Raw genomic sequence first — 18031 nt, 5'->3', positions numbered from 1 at the left:
AGCTTCTCTCTCTAGTCATGGAGCTGAGAATGGGGAGAGTAAATGAGATCATTACTTGGCCTATTAGAAATACTACGCTGAGAAGTTTATCTGGTCTGAAGAGAACCCAGAGTAGCATTTTGCCAATTGGAATTTTATTTTCTTTTCTTTTTTTTTTTTTTTTTTTTTGGTTTTTTCAAGACAGGGTTTCTCTGTATAGCCCTGGCTGTCCTGGAACTCACTCTGTAGACCAGGCTGGCCTCGAACTCAGAAATCCTCCTGCCCCTGTCTCCCAAGTGCTAGGATTAAAGGCATGCACCACCACTGCCCAGCTTAGAGAAAACTTTAAAACTTACACTCTTATATAGAAAATGATTAAGCTCTAATATTTTCCAGATTTGCAACTACTGCTTTGAAGAAAAAAATGTATGCAATCTTTAAAAGTAGAAGATGGCTAAATTCATGTTTTAAGCTATCTATCTTAAATATAGCAACAAATAGGTTTTTGTTACTGGTGAGTTTAATCCAATATTTTTTCTTTAAAAGATATTTACCTTTTAACAGTAATTATCTTTAACTTCTAGATCATATCCTGATTTTAGTAATGTACTTACTTATAAACATGAATGGACTGGCTCTTACTTATCCACTGAATGTATAAATTTAATCTAGTATTTTAATAAACAAATCAACATTGCTAACTAAATTATTTTAGTTGGATTATGTGTATGCATAACATATGTGTAGGTAGGTAGTATATTTTGATTTGATTTTGTTTTTTGTTATTCTGTATAGCCCTGGCTGTCCTGGAACTCAGTCTGTAGACCAGGCTGGCCTCAAACTCACAGAGATCTCCCTGCCTCTGCCTCTGCCTCTGTCTCCCAGTGCTGGGATTAACGGCGGTTGCCACCATGCCCAGTTTATATATTATTGGAGATTGTATCTCTGTGTAGTCTTGGCTGTCCTAGAACTCATTTTAAAGACCAGGCTGGCTGTGAACTCACAGAGATGAGCATGCTTCTGCCTCCTGAGTGTTGGAATTAAAGGCACGCACTACCACATCCATCCCTGCCTTCCTCATATTTTTATATTGCATAGCCCAAATAACTAAGGAGTCATTCTCCAATATTTTCCATTTCTTACAATACTAAACACTTAGAAGCTTCTTGAGGGTCTGGAGACAGTTCTTAGTGGTTAAGAGCACTGGTATCTTGTTTGTTTTCAAGACAGGCATGGTAATACACACCTTTAGTCCCAGCATAAGCAGATGGAACTTTTAGTTCGAGGTCAGTCTGGTCTACAGAGCAGGTTCCAGGACAGCCAAGGATACAGAGAAAAACTCTTGTCTTGAAAAACCAAAGCCAAAACAAAACAACAGCAACAAAAAAAATTTATTTTAGTTTGATTATGAACTTGTAAGTTAATACTTGTCTGCAAAAGGCCAAGGTGAGCACAGACATTTTTAAAAGAACAAGAAGGAAGTGGGACCAGCTTAGTGATGGAACTCTCACCAAGCATGCATGAGGCCCTGGCCTGCCCCAGCACTGAGGAACACACAAAAGGACAGTGAGAGCAGCTGGTGCCAGGGTGGTTCACGGCAGTCACTCCGGATTGTTTGGGTTCTGTTTTGTCATCATTTCAGAAGGATAATTTGAAATGACTATAAAGTTTCTCAGAATAAGAGGGGGGAAAGTCATAACAGCTTCTGTACTTGATCTTAGCCAAAGGCTGAGAAGTGCTTGTGGTGTAATGCATGGCATGAAGTAAATGAAAGTACTGTGCACATTCTGAAGTACTGCATAAATAGAATTGTACTGTTAAACATAAGGTATCTGCTCTGGAAGAGAGAATGCATAGAAAATACTGTGCGATTGCTGAATTTCTCCAAACAGGATACAAAATGCTCAGCAACCAGTATTTAGTGAGCACCTATTAACAGCATGATGAGCATCCTTCTCAAAGTCAGCTGAAAGTCTACTGAAAAGCAAGATAATCCCTATCACATTCACTTAAGTCATAACAAAAAGGCTAACTGAAAATTATATTTCAGTTCCTTCAAAACTAACTCTTGTGAGTGATCTAAGATTCAAACAAAATTGTAATAGAAAACACTAAACTAAAAATTAGTTGTGGGGAGCTGGAGAAATAGTTGACTTGATGGTTAGGAGCACTGTCTGCTCTTGTGGAAAACCTGGGTTCAGTTCCCACCATCGCCTGACATGGTGGCTCACAAACATAACTCCAATTCTAGGAGTTCTGCTATCCTCTTCTGGTTTCTGTGGGCCAGGGGGGAAAGCTGGATGCTTCTATCCTTAGCATTCAGAAGGCAGAGGCAGTCAGATCTCTGAGTTCAAGGCCAGCCTATGTAGTAAACTCCAGGACAGCAGGACTATATTTTAAGACACTATTTCAAAATTAATTAGCTAATTAATTACTCAATTAAATAATTAGAATAAACAACAACAAAACATTTGAATTTGGCCTCTTTTATGGCTTTATGGCTACCAAAATTTGAATTTGAGTGTAATAAATGATTAATTTCTATAGTTGAAATTTGAAATCCAGAAACTAAAAAAAAAAAAAAAAAAAAAAAAAAATGCCATGAGGCTGACTAACAAAATGATCGTCTCCTTTAATCCCACCACTGGGAGGCAGAAGCAGGTGGATCTCTGAGTTTAAGGCCAGCCTGGTCTATAGAATGAGTTCCAGGACAGCCACAGCTACACAGAGAAACCTGTCTCAAAAAACAAAACAAAACACAAACTGATCATTAGAGTGACTTTTATATCTGCCCTCCTTTGAAGCACTGGGTTTCCTTGCCCACCTTGTTCACATATTTAAATTCATTATCCTTCAAAGACAAAATGTTTTATCTGGTGTTAGTTGATTCTATATATATTGAATATATTGAGACAGAGTATCTCCATGGTTTGGCTAGCATAGGTAGTCATAGTGCCCAGGGCATCTTCTGTCTCTGCCTCATGATTGTCTGGCTTTTATATGAGTACTAAAGATCCACACTCTGGTCCTCACACTTGTGTTCAAACTGCTTTACCCACTGAGCCTTCTCTTCAATACCCAAAATTACATTTTAAAGATCAAAGTAGTAATTGACAAATTATAACTGTCTTTAATCTCATTTTTAAATGAGTACTTATGTAGCAATTACTATGACCAGACACTGTTTTAAGGACTTTCCAAATACTAATTCACTTAATTCTCAGACTTTCCTTATAATCAGATGGGTTTTTGTTATCTTAGGGATGGGGAAGCTGAGGCACAATTAGTAAGTAGCAGACTGGAAGAAAGCCCAGCTGGCATGAGTGCTGTTTTTTCTGACCTATCTACCTTAGAGAAGGCCTCACCCAGCCCCTGTACCCTCCCTCCTTCCCACTGGGACTGCCCCAAGTCTCAATAACGAAAGCCAAGAGGAGGTTCTGGGTAGTGTGGCTGCTTTAATGTGCTTTAGAACCTTGTCCCCCAGCATAGTCCTTGATTATAATGGGCCCTTGGCAACATTCTGTTGAATAGAGTGGACTGGTTCTAGTCCCAGATAATAGGGCCTTTAGTGAGTTAACATATTTCTTAATTTCTCATTCTGTAAGGAAGCCTTAATAGTTTGGGTCAGAAACTGAATATCTGTGAACAGGTTTTGTAAAGATTGAAACGTTACTTACATGTAAATGATAAAATACTTTAGCCAGTATGAAAGAACACATTTGTAATCTCAGCACTTGAGGTGTAGAGGCAATATGCTTAGAAGTTCAGGGTCAGCCTGGGTTACATGATGCCCTGTTTCAGCGCACGCATGCGTGCGTGTACACACACACACACACACACACACAGACGAGTTGGGGAAATAGTTCAGTCAGTAGTGTTTGCTATATAAGTCCTGCATTTTGACACTCAACACTCACATAAAAGACTGATCCAATAGTGTATGACTGTATTCCTAACACTGGGAAGCAGAGGCAGGGGATCCCTAGGGCTTAGTGGCTAAGCAGTTTAGCTGAAACTGTACACACACACACACACACACACACAAACACACATGCATGCACAATAAAATATTTTCAAAAATTAGTCATAAATTAGGCTAGTAACTAATAAGGGCTAAATTTATATAAGTATATGCTTTGTAGCCTGGAAAGATGGCTTAGCATTGGTTTATAACTTCCTGTAACTCCTGCTCCAGGGGACTTGGACCCAGTACTCTCTACTGGCCTCCATGGACACCTGCACTCACACATACAAACTCACATAAAGATGTATATAGAATTAAAATACAATCTTGAAATTCAAGATACATAAAATATTTGAATATTTTTATTTTAAAATATCTTTTACTATTTAAAATTGTTTTTAATTTGTCCTTAGGCAAAAATGTTAGTTATCATTCTCACTCATGGTTCTGGTGGCCTGGAGCCCACAGAGTCTACCTGTGTCTGCCTCCCATGTGCTGGGATTAAAGGCATTTATTTTTGTTTTTGTTTTTTGTTTTTGTTTTTGAGTTTTCTGTCACACCTATTGATTTTATAAACTATTGGCTTATACAGATTCATAAATAATGGAAACAGAAATGGCATCTTTTACAAAGCTCTCATTGTTTTATAAAGTACTTTTTGGGGAGAGATGGGGCTCTTGTTCAGTATTTGGGTAGAGCCTAGGTCTCTGCTCATGCCAGGTACGTACTCTACCATTTATAATCTGCTTACATTCAAAAGTTTGGTTTTTAGAGTTTTAATCTTACATGATGTACAGAAAACAAATATAGAATATGGAGTAATGTGTTTCTCAGTGTTTTGTTACTGCGCTCAGATACAATTTAGTGCTTATGGAAAAGAGGGACTTATGTGCAGAAGGCTCTTTATCTCTCAGAAGAAACAGAGTAAAACCATGCCATCTTTATAATAAATGTATATAATCAAACGTTAACTCTTTCCCCTGACACTTTACATTCGCCGTCACCGTTGTACAGTCCCCAGACCTTCTCATCTCCTCAGTCCAAAATCCGGGCCTGAGTAGCCTGCCATCCCTGTTTGTGAATTTGACTATTTTGGATACCTCATTTAAGTTTAATTATATAATATTTAATGTGTAAATTTGTCATTGTAAATTGTACAATTCATTGTCACTACCTTCACAATATTCACTAAATCATCATTTCCAAAGCTATCACCATACAAGTGAAACTATACTATATAGGCAATGGCTTTTCAGTCTTCCTTTTTCCAGTCCTTGGCAGTCACTAATTTTCTGTCTATGAATATTGAATACCTCATGTAGAGTCATATAATGGTTACCCTTTTGTTACTGGCATATTTAATTCATCATAATATCTTTGGAAGAGCATTCAGTGCTCTTAACTGCTGAACCATCTCTCCAGTCCCATCATAATGCCTTAAAGATCCATCTACTTTGTAATATGTGTCAAAATTTCCCTTTTAAAGATGAATAATAATTATACATACAAATACTAACATTTATCTATTGCTTCCACTTTTTAAACTATTGCTACTCTGAACATGGATATAGAAGTTTTGTTTGAGGAAGAATATTGCTGTGTATCCCAGGTTGGCTTCAGAGTCGAAGGCTTCCCTTCTGAGAGTTGAAAGCCCAGCCTTTCATCACTATATCCAACATAAAAATATTTTTTAGGCCAGAGGATGCTGACACATGCCTTTAATCCCAGCGCTCAGGAGGCAAAGGCAGGTGGATCTCACTGAGCTCAAGCCCACTGTGGTCTATAGAGTGAGTTCCAGGACAACTCAGGCCCCATCAAGAAACCCTACCTCAAAAACCAAAAACAGCAACAAATTTTTTCAGATTTCTACTTTCACTTATTTGAGTATACTAATAAACTTCGACTTATGATGGAGTTATGCCAACACATTCTGTAACCTGATTCTGTTCTGTTCTATAACCTGATTGTAAGTTGAAGGTTTACTAAATTCACTTAATACACCTAACATTCAGAATTTTCATAGTTTAATAGTAGGGCATTGTGTTGAATCCAATAGTAGGGTATTGGGTGCTAGGAGCCGGGGCTCACTGTTGGTGCCCAGCGTCTCCGGGGTAGTGAGCTGAGGACACACAAAGCTTAAATGTACAGCTTATACCGAAGGCATATAGCTTGCACCATTGTCAAGTGAGAAGATTATAGAGCACTGTATTCCCAGGCGACTTTTTCTTCACCACAAATGAGATATTACAGCTTTATTTGCTGTAGTAACTTGATCTTGAAATTAAATATATTATTACATCTGGATTTTCATTGTTGAGGAAAATGTAATGTCTTTTACTCTTGTTTGCATATGACATGAGTTCTAATTTGTCATTTGCACTTTTTCTTTTTAGTTTTTTTGTTTTTGTTTTGTTTCTTTTTTTTTTTGGTTGTTTGGGGTTTTCTTTTGTTTTTGTTTTGTTTTATTTTGAGACAGGCTCTCTGTGTAGCCCTAGTTGTCCTAGAACTCACTCTGTAGACCAAGCTGGCCTTAAACTCAGAATTCTGCCTGCCTCTGCCTCACAAGTGCTGGAATTAAAGGTATGTGCCACCATGCCTGGCTTACGCTTTTTCTTATACATGAAGCTGAATTTCTTAAGTGAGCACTGCCTTCCCGAAGACAAAGCAATATCTTTATATAGAAGGAATGTCTGAGGACACAAGTTAGCTTTATAATGTTATGGCTTTCATAATGCACAGTACATTAATTTTTCATATACTAAACACGACTTGGATTTTGGCACCTAGCTTTGCCTAATTCTGCATACTAGCTAATTCCACACTCTGCTTTTTCATTGATGGTACAAAGTAAGGCTGCACTGCTAAGCAGGAGTCTTTGGAGAGTGTAACCTCACAGGCTCTCCTTGCATTCCATTTCTCATCTCTTACTGGACACTGACTAGCATTTGTGGTTTGCTGTTTACACACTAAAAGCAGTTAGCAACTCCATATTATAATGGCATTCTCTGGGGGTATATTGTACTTTTATTCCTCTGACAAATTGATTTTAGAAAATAGTTTAACAGTTATTCAGAAAATGTAAGCAGTGGAGTCCTACTACTGAAATAAATGTAATCCTTGCATTGGATCATTTGTAATAGTACAAGGAGGAAACAAAACCCTGCAGCTTTTGACTAGGTCTTTGCTGCCACTAGAGGGCTAGGTTTTCCTTAGTAATAACTAGGGGGAAAATCTCCTTTTCTCCAGTTCCGACACCCTGAAGATCCTCCACAGTTACTTGGATGCACTGTTTCCCAGCATATTTATTCTCTCAAGTTCAGTACAAAACAAGCCCAGGTTAGACCATCTACCCTTGTTACTGTTGGCAAATTCCCTACTATCTTTGAGTTTTAGTGTAATTTTTAAACTAATGTTAATCTAATTGTCATTTGCTAACAATACATATGAAGCTTCTGGCATTGTGCCCAAAACATGGTAGGCATCCAACACACATCATCTTCTGTTTAACTCAACAGTGTGACGATGTATGTAACTGATGCTCCTTCATTCTGTAGAGGCTCACTCTAGAAAAGAGTCCAGTCTATTAAGAATGGACCTGTGAGTATAACTGTTTCGGTGTAGAGTTTGATCTGTTCATGGTGTCTTAACTATAAAGAAAAGGTTTGGAAAATATTTTTGAGTTTATCTCTAATGCTACAAACATTTTTTCATTAAAATACTGGATTGCTGACATTGCTATCCTAAGTATTTTGTGCAGAGTAGCTCACTGTGGTCCTTGCAATAACCATACCAGGTAGGTCCCTGTCTTAATAGAATGCAAACATTGAGACCTGAAGTAATCAGCTATGTTCAGATGTATAAAATACTGAGTGCTGTATCCTGCTTGGCTGATGGCTTGTTTGTGTTTGACTCTGTTCCAGCTGTGCTGCAGTGCTGCTCTCCTTCCACCCACATGGACGCCCTCAGCAGCTGTGTCACCCCCACTGCCTCTTCCTACGCACACTGTAATTACTTCCAGGTAAGATTTCTGCACACACTGTGCTTCACAATAATAGGAATCTGGCAGATTTTCAGAGTAGAAGCCAGAGATAAGCTGTTTATGGGCTTAATTTTCTGAGTTCTAAGTGAAAAGGGTTGATGTAAATGATGCTTGAGTAGTATTCTGGCTGCCATGATCCAATATCGGAGCCATTAGTTTCATGTCGCCTTTTTGTTTCTGGGTTTTGCTTTCCTTTTTTGAGACAGGTGTAATATCTTGCTCTTTAAACAAAACTGGTTTTGAACTCATGATCCTTATGTCTCTGCCTTAATGCTGGACCACAGGTGTGTATACCACCAAGCCCAGCTCATGTGTTGCCTTTTAACTTTAAATCGCTAGGCTAGGGATGTAGGCTAGTCATAGAGCACTTGCTTGTCATAAACAGGGCACTGGGTTTAGTCCCCAGTACTATTTACCCAGGAAAATTAAAACCCTTTCCTTAGTCACTCTTCATGCCAGTTGTCCAGTAGTCTCATGGTTTGTGGCCACAAAATTCTGCAGCAGAGAAATGCAATGTTTAATTTCTAGTGTACTGTTCTGGGCTTTTTCAGGGTAAGTTGAATATGAATATGCAAAATGAGAAATTTTGTCAGTATTTCTAAGGAAATAACTGCTTTGATATAAATAGTTTAAATTGATGATTTTAGAATAAGAACAGGTACTTGAGAGGCATAGGCAGATAGATCTCTGAGTTCAAGGCTAGCCTGGTTTACAGAGTAAGTTTCTGGACAGCCAGAGCTACGCAGAGACCCTGTCTCAAAACAAAACAAAAAAGAAAGAAAACAGAGTGTATACTATATACATAATGCTATAGTTCTTATAGTGGAGTTGTATGTTTGTCCAGATAATAATTTGTGTGTGCACTGTGTTGTGTGTGTGTGTGTGTGTGTGTGTGGTACTGGGGATTGAACCCAGGACCTCACATTTTAGACAAACACTAACTCCAGCTCAAGAGAATATTTTATTAGTGGCATTAGGGTACTTCAAAAGATAATTCTTTTTATTTTTACTTTTTAAAATAGAAAACATGGAAAGTAGATAATCAAACATTGAAGAATGTAGAATCCAATAGAGGTGACTTAGCTAGCGCCCCCCCCCCTTCCTGACAAAGTCTCCTTCTATAGCTTATGCTCTTCTGGAACTCCTGTGTAGCCCAGGCTCTCTCTATGAACTCATGAAAATCCTTCAGCCTCCTGCATGCTGGGATTACAGATGGATGTTAGCAACCACATTTGGCTTAGTTTGCCATTTTTGATGGCCAGTATTATCAGACCTGATACCATAAGTCCATCTTCTCTAAAAGGATATACTTAAACCACAATTAAATGTTCTTGTTTGTAAATTTATTCTTTTATTTAGTTCATGCTGCAAATATACTGATGATGTTTATGTCTTATGTTCAAATTTTAAGTGTATTATCTGAACATTTGTATCAACTCTTCTTATTGTACACAATGATAATACATGTTAATCTAAGAAAAATGGAAATAAGTATACATAAAATTAAAAATGGGAAGACACAAAGCATGTAAGATTCTATTGATTTTTCAATATATAAGTACCAAATGTAGTGGCATGTGTCCTTAATCCAAGCACTCAGGAGGCAGAGGCAGGTGGATCTCTGAGTTCAAAACCAGCCTGGCCTACAGAGTGAATTCCAGGCAGCCAGGGCTACATAGAGAAACATTATCTCAGGAAAAAAAATTACGTATTACATTTAGTGGCATTGTTGGCACCAGTGAGGGTATGCCTGAAAGGTCAATGTAGGACTGGTCAACAAGATGTCTCAGCAAGTAAAGGTACTTGGCCACCAAGTTAGACAACATCAGTTCAATCCCAGGGCCATCATAGTGGAAGGAGATAAAAATAGACTCCTGCAAGTTGTCCTTCATCCTACACACACACACACACACACACACACACACACACACACACACACACACACAGAGAGAGAGAGAGAGAGAGAGAGAGAGAGAATAAAAAACTCTGGAGGAAATTGAGGAAGCCTAAGAAAGCTCAGACCCGGGCTCTGCCAGTAATTCCAACACTAAACACCTTCTAGCGAGGCATGGTTGATTACATATTCCTGTGATTCCAACACCCAGAAGATAGAGGCAGGCAGAAGATTTCAAGTTTGAGAACAGCATGATAGGTAGCGAGTTCCAAGCTAGCTTGGGCTATGTATTGAGATCTTGTCTCAAAACAAAATACAAAGCAAACAAGCTAGCAAGCAAGCAAACAAACAAAAAAACCCCAAAACTGATTAAAAAAAAAATTGGAGCAGCCAATGGGTCAGCGCAACCATGATGACCTAAATTCGATTCCCAGAGCCCATGTGAAGAGGAAAAGAGAACAAACTTGACAGGGTTGTCCTCTGACTTTCACAAGCATTGTCATGGTGCACACACCACCCAGCACAATGATAAATAAGTAGGTTAGAAAGTAAATCTATCATAAGTGAGACTCACTGGATGAGGGTGAAGCTCAGTTGGCAGAGTCCTGCCAGGGATGCACGATGTCCTGATTTGGATTCTCAAGGACCTTATAAACATTGTATGAGTCACATGACTGTAATCTCAGTACTGGTGGAAGTAGAAAGGTCAAAAACTCAAGGTCATCCTCAGATATATAGGGAGTTCAAGACCAGCCTTGGACGACGTATAGATCCTTTTCTAAAAAAAAAGTGGGGGGGGGGGGAGAATATCGCATTTCACAGGGCTTTTGAGAATATTAAATATACATACACACACATATATATATATGTATGTGTATATATATATATGTCTGGAACATAGTTAAGAACACACATGGTGATATTAACTATAGTAACTTGGTGCTTATCCTATTTGAGTTTACAGTATTTACTCTAAACATCTACACAATCCTTGGAGTATATTCAACAATGTCAACTCTTCCTATGTCTAATTACAGCTCTTAGGTAGTTTTTGTTTATAATCTCAAATAATAAAGCACATATTGAATGTCTACACTTGTTAAAGCATTTTTTATAAGAACACACATTTTTGAAAGTTTTTTGAAACAGGGGCTATGTAGCCCTAGCTGTCCTGACACTGACTGTGTAGATCACTCTGGCCTCAAACTTGTGATGATCCTCCTGTCTCTGCTTCCCAAATGCTGGGATTAGAGGTGTGTTCCACCTTACTCTGCTAGGAGAAGATATTTTAAAGATATAGCAACAACTATTCTGGTCTATTGCTTTATAATTAATGTAATCTTGGGAACCAAAGGACATTTGACATTTCATCTACTCCCCCCCCCCGGGGTCATTTGGGACAGAGTATTAGTGCCTCCCCCAAATTTATAGAAGGATTGATGGACGTATGAGCATTCTGTGTTTAAAATCTTCTTATTCCTTAAATAGTGTATGATAAATAAAAGTGACATTTTGTTAGCCTTCATGAAATATTGTAGTATATAGACATTTTGCCAGCAAATTTGGGTACTATAGCCTTTTAACATATATTTTTATTCTGAGAACTAGCAGTCCATTCCTGTACTAAACTCAACATGGTTGAGGTATGGTAGATATTAAGTAAATGTTACTAATAGCACATTTGAAGCTACCACTGCTGAAAAGCAAGTTAGCCTTCTGGTTTTCTTTATTTCTTTTTGTGATGTTGGTAACTGAACCTAGGAACTGAATATGCTAGGTGTTGCTCTATCATTGAGCTACATTCCTAGCTCTTTTCAGGCCTTTGTTAGTAAACTCAACTTTACTGTATTAGCATTCATGAACTTAAATGTTACTACTTTCCTCCTTAATTTTATACTTGATTTTCTATCCAAACAGTACTATTTTCTCTTTCCCCAGAATCCTCCAATGCAATCTTCCTATCCAGTTGAATTTCTGCCTTCTAATTGGCCTTGCAGTGCTACTGATGAAAATAAAAAGACAGAAGTAAATCTAGAGGCTGTCTTTCAGATAGTAGATGAGTTGCACTCCTCCCCTAAGCTGGAGATGGTAAAGGTGGAGCCTGTTGAGACTCAGTGTCCGTCATCTCAGGCTAACAGAGGCCAGCATATCTTACCCAATGCAAACAGCAGCAACCCATCTTCCACCAGTCAGGCTAGCCAGCTGGAGCCACTCACTCCTGTAGGCTCAGATATTACGTCTTTTGTGGTTGGAACAGAACAAGCAATTACCTGCTCTCTACCCCAGTCACCTGAGTACATCTATACCATCCACACAGCTCAGCCTTTGGAAAATAGCACAATGCAGGAATCTGCAACCATCCAACAAACTCATGTCAAACTGAAGGAGCAGCTAAATCATAATCCATCTCCGTCTTCAGTAGTATTTGTGCAGGAAGGGCTACCATTCAGCACACAGCAGGTAAGAGCACAAACAAGAATACTAAGCTCACAGCATACATTGTTTTTTACTAAAGATGTTAGTGAAGAGTTTGTCTAGCTGTTATTTGGGTTTATTTGCCTTTAATATCGGGTCATTGTAGTTTCCAAAGGGATCATGTCCCAATGGTTAAGCAAAAGAGAGAGAAAAAAAAAAAAAAAAAAAAAAACCTCAGAAGAAGTTACTTTAACCCTAGCCATTCTCCAATTGTGGTATAGTCTAAAATGAATCTTTAGAGAGGCAAATTGATTGACTAGGGTCTAAATACTATTTTTAGGCTGGTGGCACATGTCTATATCCCAGCACTTAAGAGGTGGAAGCAGGAGGATTGCTGGGAGTTTGAGGACAGGCTGAGCTATGTATAGTGAGTTCGAGGTCATCCTGGGTATTGAACCCAGGTCCTCTGCAAGATCAGCAGTGCTTTTAACTGCTGAGCCATCTCTCTAGCCCCAGTTTCTTACTTTTTTTTAAAAATAACATCATAAAATGCTGTTAATGACTTTACTGGGTTCATATTTCTTACTAATCTTGCATTACTAATCAAACAAAAACTAGTTAATGAAAAGTACATCCAAAGTAACCCAATCCTTGGGATGTTGAGGTGGGAACCATGCAACAAGTCCGAGGCGCCCCTGGGGGACAGTGTGATACTCAATCCCAGAAAATAGGAAAATCTATAATTACTGTATACAGATCAGGGTAGCCATGGAGTCCATGTTGACCTGGGATTCATATTTTAGCCAGGAATAACTTGGACCAACATGCCCTCCTCCTCCCTCCCCGGTGATGGGGTAACAGGCATATGTCATCATGCCCAGTTCATTTTGTTTGTTTATATAGGGTATTGTGATATGTTGTTCTTTTAAAACTATGATGTAATACTTAAGTATAAAGATTTTCATCTTATTTTCTCCCCCTGCCTTTGGTGGAGGGTAGTGGTGGGGGTAGTGGGAGGGGGGGTAATAGGAGGGGTAGTGGGTGGGGGGGTCATAATACTAACGGGATGGAATACAGATATTTGCTCATTCTGATTAAGCTATTGTATTTGGATATACTAAAAGATACATCAGCTGATAGAATTCTATTACCTAGGCAAGCATTGTGCTGCTTGGTTACACTTGTATCAACTAAATGTTTACATTTCTATCAATTCATTGTCCTTCTGGAGACCATTAAAATATGTATTATGATGATATAATTTCAGCAACAATAGCCTCATTTTAAGCATTCCTATAGAAATAAAAGCTTTGGTATCTTCATAATTATATATGAACTATTGGATTGCATGTCTAGAACTGCATATACACACTGGTTTCTTTAATATACTTGACTATTATAGCTCTTTTTGAAAGCTGAATTTAGCTTTATTTTATAATATAGCTATATTTTCAATAAACTTATAAAGCGCAACATGGCAAGAAGTTTGTTATCATGACCAAGGGGTCTTAACATTCCAAAGAAAATTTTGGAGCCAAAGAAACTCTAAATGAGGATGGATAGAGGGTTTATAGAGAATGAAGCATATATGATTTTGATAATGTATTCAGTACAGAATACAAAACTAGAAAAATAGTGTCCATTCCCCACTGACACCTGCCAGGTGGTTCATGCCTGTCTGTGACATCCCAGTGTCAACTAGAAAGGGTGTGAGCTTCAACACCTTCTATGGTGAAAATATACATACATAGCAGTATCCACCAATTGTGTTTAAATGTCTCACTAGATTGTAAGTCATTAAAAGCATACAACCTCATGGTATGCTTATCAGTAAATATTTTAGCTTCGTGTGCATTTCAAGGGCTTGAGAATCTGGAAAAGGTACATCTTACTCTTGAATGTTTGGGTAAGTCAACACTATCAAGGGCGATAACCTTCATAAGCAAGAGAACATGTTTGTGGGGTCCTGGTTCTTGTAGGGTGTCTCTGATGATATATATTAACTTTCAGTAGGTATTTGGGTTAAGTATAAGAATGATAAATGTGTTTAATATTTTAGGTGGATAGCAGTATAAAATGCCAGACCAATCCCCCGGAGAATATCTTGCCTTCAGAACAAATGGGATTCCTTATTTCAGAAATGGGGCCTGCTAACAAGTCTAGTAAAGACACGGGTTTATCCACTCCAGCTAGATACAGAGAGCGAAGAAGCAACTCACAAGGAAAGTCCCCTGGTAAGGATGAAATCGTTTTAAGCTCCAGAGTTTATAGCTCTAAAATGCTAGAAACTGAACCTCAGTATATAATTCATATATGAATGGTATTTTTATGTATCTTTATTATTTATAATTGCATTATGTCTCTCTTGTTATTTTATATAATTGTAGTTTAAACTAGTATTCTTAGCTACCTTTGAAATGTATATAAAATCGTTGTTTCCCTAACAGTGTGTATAAGAGCCTGGAGGATCAGGGAGGAAAAGTGCTTCCTACTCAAGTCTGAGGGCCTGAGCTCCACTCTCTGGTCCGTCAGGCGCACAGCGCTCCAGCCTAGAGCTGACTGTGGAGCTCACTGGCCGCCAGCCTAGCTCCATGTCTCTTATTCAAGGGAACAAGAGTTGATAGAGAAGATACCTGAAGTCTTCAGCCCTGGTGGGAATGCATGTGCATTTCCTCTTACACCTCCACACATTCACAATAAACAAATCAAAGAGGCTGAACCATCCAAATATTGAATAAAGAAAAGAATTTAGATTAACTTAGATAAGATGAGGGGTAATTTAATAATCATCTTCAGATGCTAAGGATTTTATTAACAGATTACAGGGTACATATTTATTTGTGATACAAGAAGATTTAATAATAACATCAAAAATATTGCCTTAAGCACATTATAAATATACTTTAAGGTATAAATTTATATAAGTGGCATGTTTTTGTATGTGTGTGGCTATAGAAGTCTGGTTATCTATCAGACATTGGCACAGTTGCAGATGGTTCTTTCTTTTGAGATGAGACTGTCCCAGGCTGCCCTCAACTCAGGCAGTGAATCTTTGGGGTCACCCTTATTACCATGCAGGCACATACTACCATACCCAGCTGTGATTCCCTCCTGGGAGTGACTTGAGTACATTTGTATTTCTTTTTTGTTTGTTTGTTTGTTTTTGTTTTGTTTTGTTTGTTTTTGTTTTTTCGAGATAGGGTTTCTCTGTGTAGCTCTGGCTGTCCTGGAACTCATTCTGTAGACCAGGCTGGCCTTGAACTCAGAAATCTGCCTGCCTCTGCCTCCCAAGTGCTGGGATTAAAGGTTTGCACCACCACCACCCAGCACATTTGTATTTCTTAATCTAAAAATTTTCTAATATTCAAATCAAGTCCTTGTACTCTGCTCCAAACATTTTTTTTCTTCTTTTCTTTTCTTTTTAGACAGGATCTTGCTATGTACTCCCAACTCACCTGGAACTAATCATGTAGCCCAGGCTGTCTTTGACTTCATAATCCTCCTGCCTCCCGAGTGCTGAGATGGTGGATATGTACCACCAGTCCTTGCTTACAATGGCTAACGTAATATTCTCAAATTAGCCAGATACAGTGGCTCACTCCTATAATACTAGCAATTGGGAGGTTGAAGCTGGAAGACTGCTACTATTATAGATGAAGGCTAGCCTGTGCTGCAGAGTGAACCCAGCTCAACACACAAAATGCAGTTAGGGATATAACTTATTGGTAAAACACTTGCCTAGAACTAACCACAGCACCAGAGAAAAACAAGACCTCAAGTTTAAAGGCAATTCAGATGATTGAAATAAAGGCAAATTGATTAATCAAATTATTCACCTATATTTTAAATATTAAGAACTTCTTTGAGAACTTATTCAAAAAACATAAAGATAGTGCTTAGGGTTTGTCAAAGTGGCACACACCATATTCCCAGCACTTGGGAGGCAGAGGCATTTCGAGTTTGAGGCCAGTCTGGACCACAAATGAGACCCTGGCTCAAAAACCTTGAAAGAAAACAAAAATGGTGCTCAGACTGAAGCTCTTCCTCCAAAATACCTTTTGACTAAAGCTGTTTACATAGTCATGCTTAAATCGGCGCCTTCTGGGACTGTGAGGGTTAGTCCTCGGGGCGGAGGCTTTAAGGTCGGATCCAGCTCACATCCAAGTCCTGTGACCTAAGTGCCTGGTGTCTTCAGCAATAGGATAGGGCCTCACCTTCAACCTCTGGGAGGCAACCGAAGGCAACAGACAGAGCCGGTGTGATTTTGGGAATCCAGTGACACCCCTGACCAGCAACTCAAAAGGGGGTTCTCTGCCTGTCACTTCCTTCTTTCTTAACTTTACCAATTAGTCTTATGTTTCCCTAGACAGCTTTTGCTTCTCCTTCCGTGTCATCTGCACATAGATGATTTTATGTATCTATATAAAATCTGGGACTCACAAAGGAGAGAGAACATGATATGTGTCTTTCTGAGACTGACTTGATTGCTTAGCATGATCCTCTCCAGTTGTGTCTGTTTTCTGGCAAACAACATAACTGCATTGTGTCTTGGAGGACGTGTTGGAGACTGCCCCTAGAGCATTGTGCATGCCAAGTGTGTACACCACCACAGCTGCCACCAGTGCCCTGACTTTGCTCCTTTTATGGATAAAAAATTCCATTATAAATATAAGTCACATTTTTCTTCATCAGTTTGATAGACACTCAATCTAGTTTTTGTTGCCTACTTCTCATTAGAATAGTCCAAAAGATTACTGTAGGGCTGAGCAGTCACATACTTTGGAGAACAGGTTTACTAATTCTCAAGCATTTTAATCTTTTTTAATTGCCATATATACATTTGTACATAGTAATGGGTTTCATAATCTTTTTTTTTTGCAATTGTGCAGATTTTTTTATTCGATATATTTTTTATTTACATTTCAAATGATTTCCCCTTTTCTGGTCCCCCACTCCCCGAAAGTCACATAAGCCCCTCCCTCTGTTCTCCCACCCATCCCTTCCTAGGGTTTCATAATCTTGAAAAATATATTTTAGTCATTTCTTACCTTTAGTCATTCCTGTTGAGAGTCCAAGCAACCAGAAATCTGTTTAGATGATTTTAATCCTGAACAGTATTTTCTGTCTGACTGTCCATCCTCTCCCTTCAGCCTAATGGTCACCTATATTGGCGTCATGTGAGAGAATGTATTAGGTTGGAAGATAACACCCGCAATTGTACTTGATTGGATTATTTCTCTAAAGATTTTTTTTTTTTACTTTTCAAAACCTTATAATAAATATGTTCTTTACTGAGACTTGTTATGAATAAAGGGATCACTGAAGTAAGTACCAATCTAAGGAAAAGGTACTTGACAGTATTTGGGTGTCTGATATGCCATTTCTAAGACTTTAGTTTTAAATTTTAAGATTTTATTTCATGTGGTTGGGTGCCTTGCCTGCATGTGCATCCGTGTACCATTTCATACCTGATGTTTGCAGAGGCCAGAAGAGGATGCCCAGCCTCACTGGAACTAGAGGCACAGATAGCTGTGAGCCCATGTGGGTGCTGGGAATTGAGCCCTGGTCTTCTGGAAAAGCAGCCAGTTCTCCTTCCCTAGACTTTATTTTAAATTTTGTGCTAAATTATGTGCTTATGTGGATATCTTTGTTTGTGCACGAGTGCAGTGCCTATGGAGACCAGAAGAAGGCATTAGATTCCCTTAACCTGGAGTTACAGGTGGGTCCAATCTTAACTTCT

General features: G+C 38.6%; 1 protein-coding gene across 1 annotated transcript in view; it reads left to right on the top strand.

Annotated features, from left to right (window-relative positions):
* The window catches only part of Hsf5 (heat shock transcription factor 5), a 39087-nt gene that overhangs the window by 7487 nt on the left and 13569 nt on the right, over nt 1–18031 (top strand). The window contains exons 3-5 of the mRNA XM_052197020.1: nt 7864–7961; nt 11815–12336; nt 14351–14525. Of these exons, the coding sequence (XP_052052980.1) occupies nt 7864–7961; nt 11815–12336; nt 14351–14525 (795 nt within the window). The remainder of the gene's footprint in view (nt 1–7863; nt 7962–11814; nt 12337–14350; nt 14526–18031) is intronic.

The sequence above is a fragment of the Apodemus sylvaticus genome, chromosome 10 (genome assembly GCF_947179515.1).
Source record: "Apodemus sylvaticus chromosome 10, mApoSyl1.1, whole genome shotgun sequence".
Classification (NCBI taxonomy): domain Eukaryota; kingdom Metazoa; phylum Chordata; class Mammalia; order Rodentia; family Muridae; genus Apodemus; species Apodemus sylvaticus.
The sequence above is the reverse complement of the archived record's forward strand: the minus strand, read 5'-3'. Positions and strand labels throughout refer to the sequence as shown.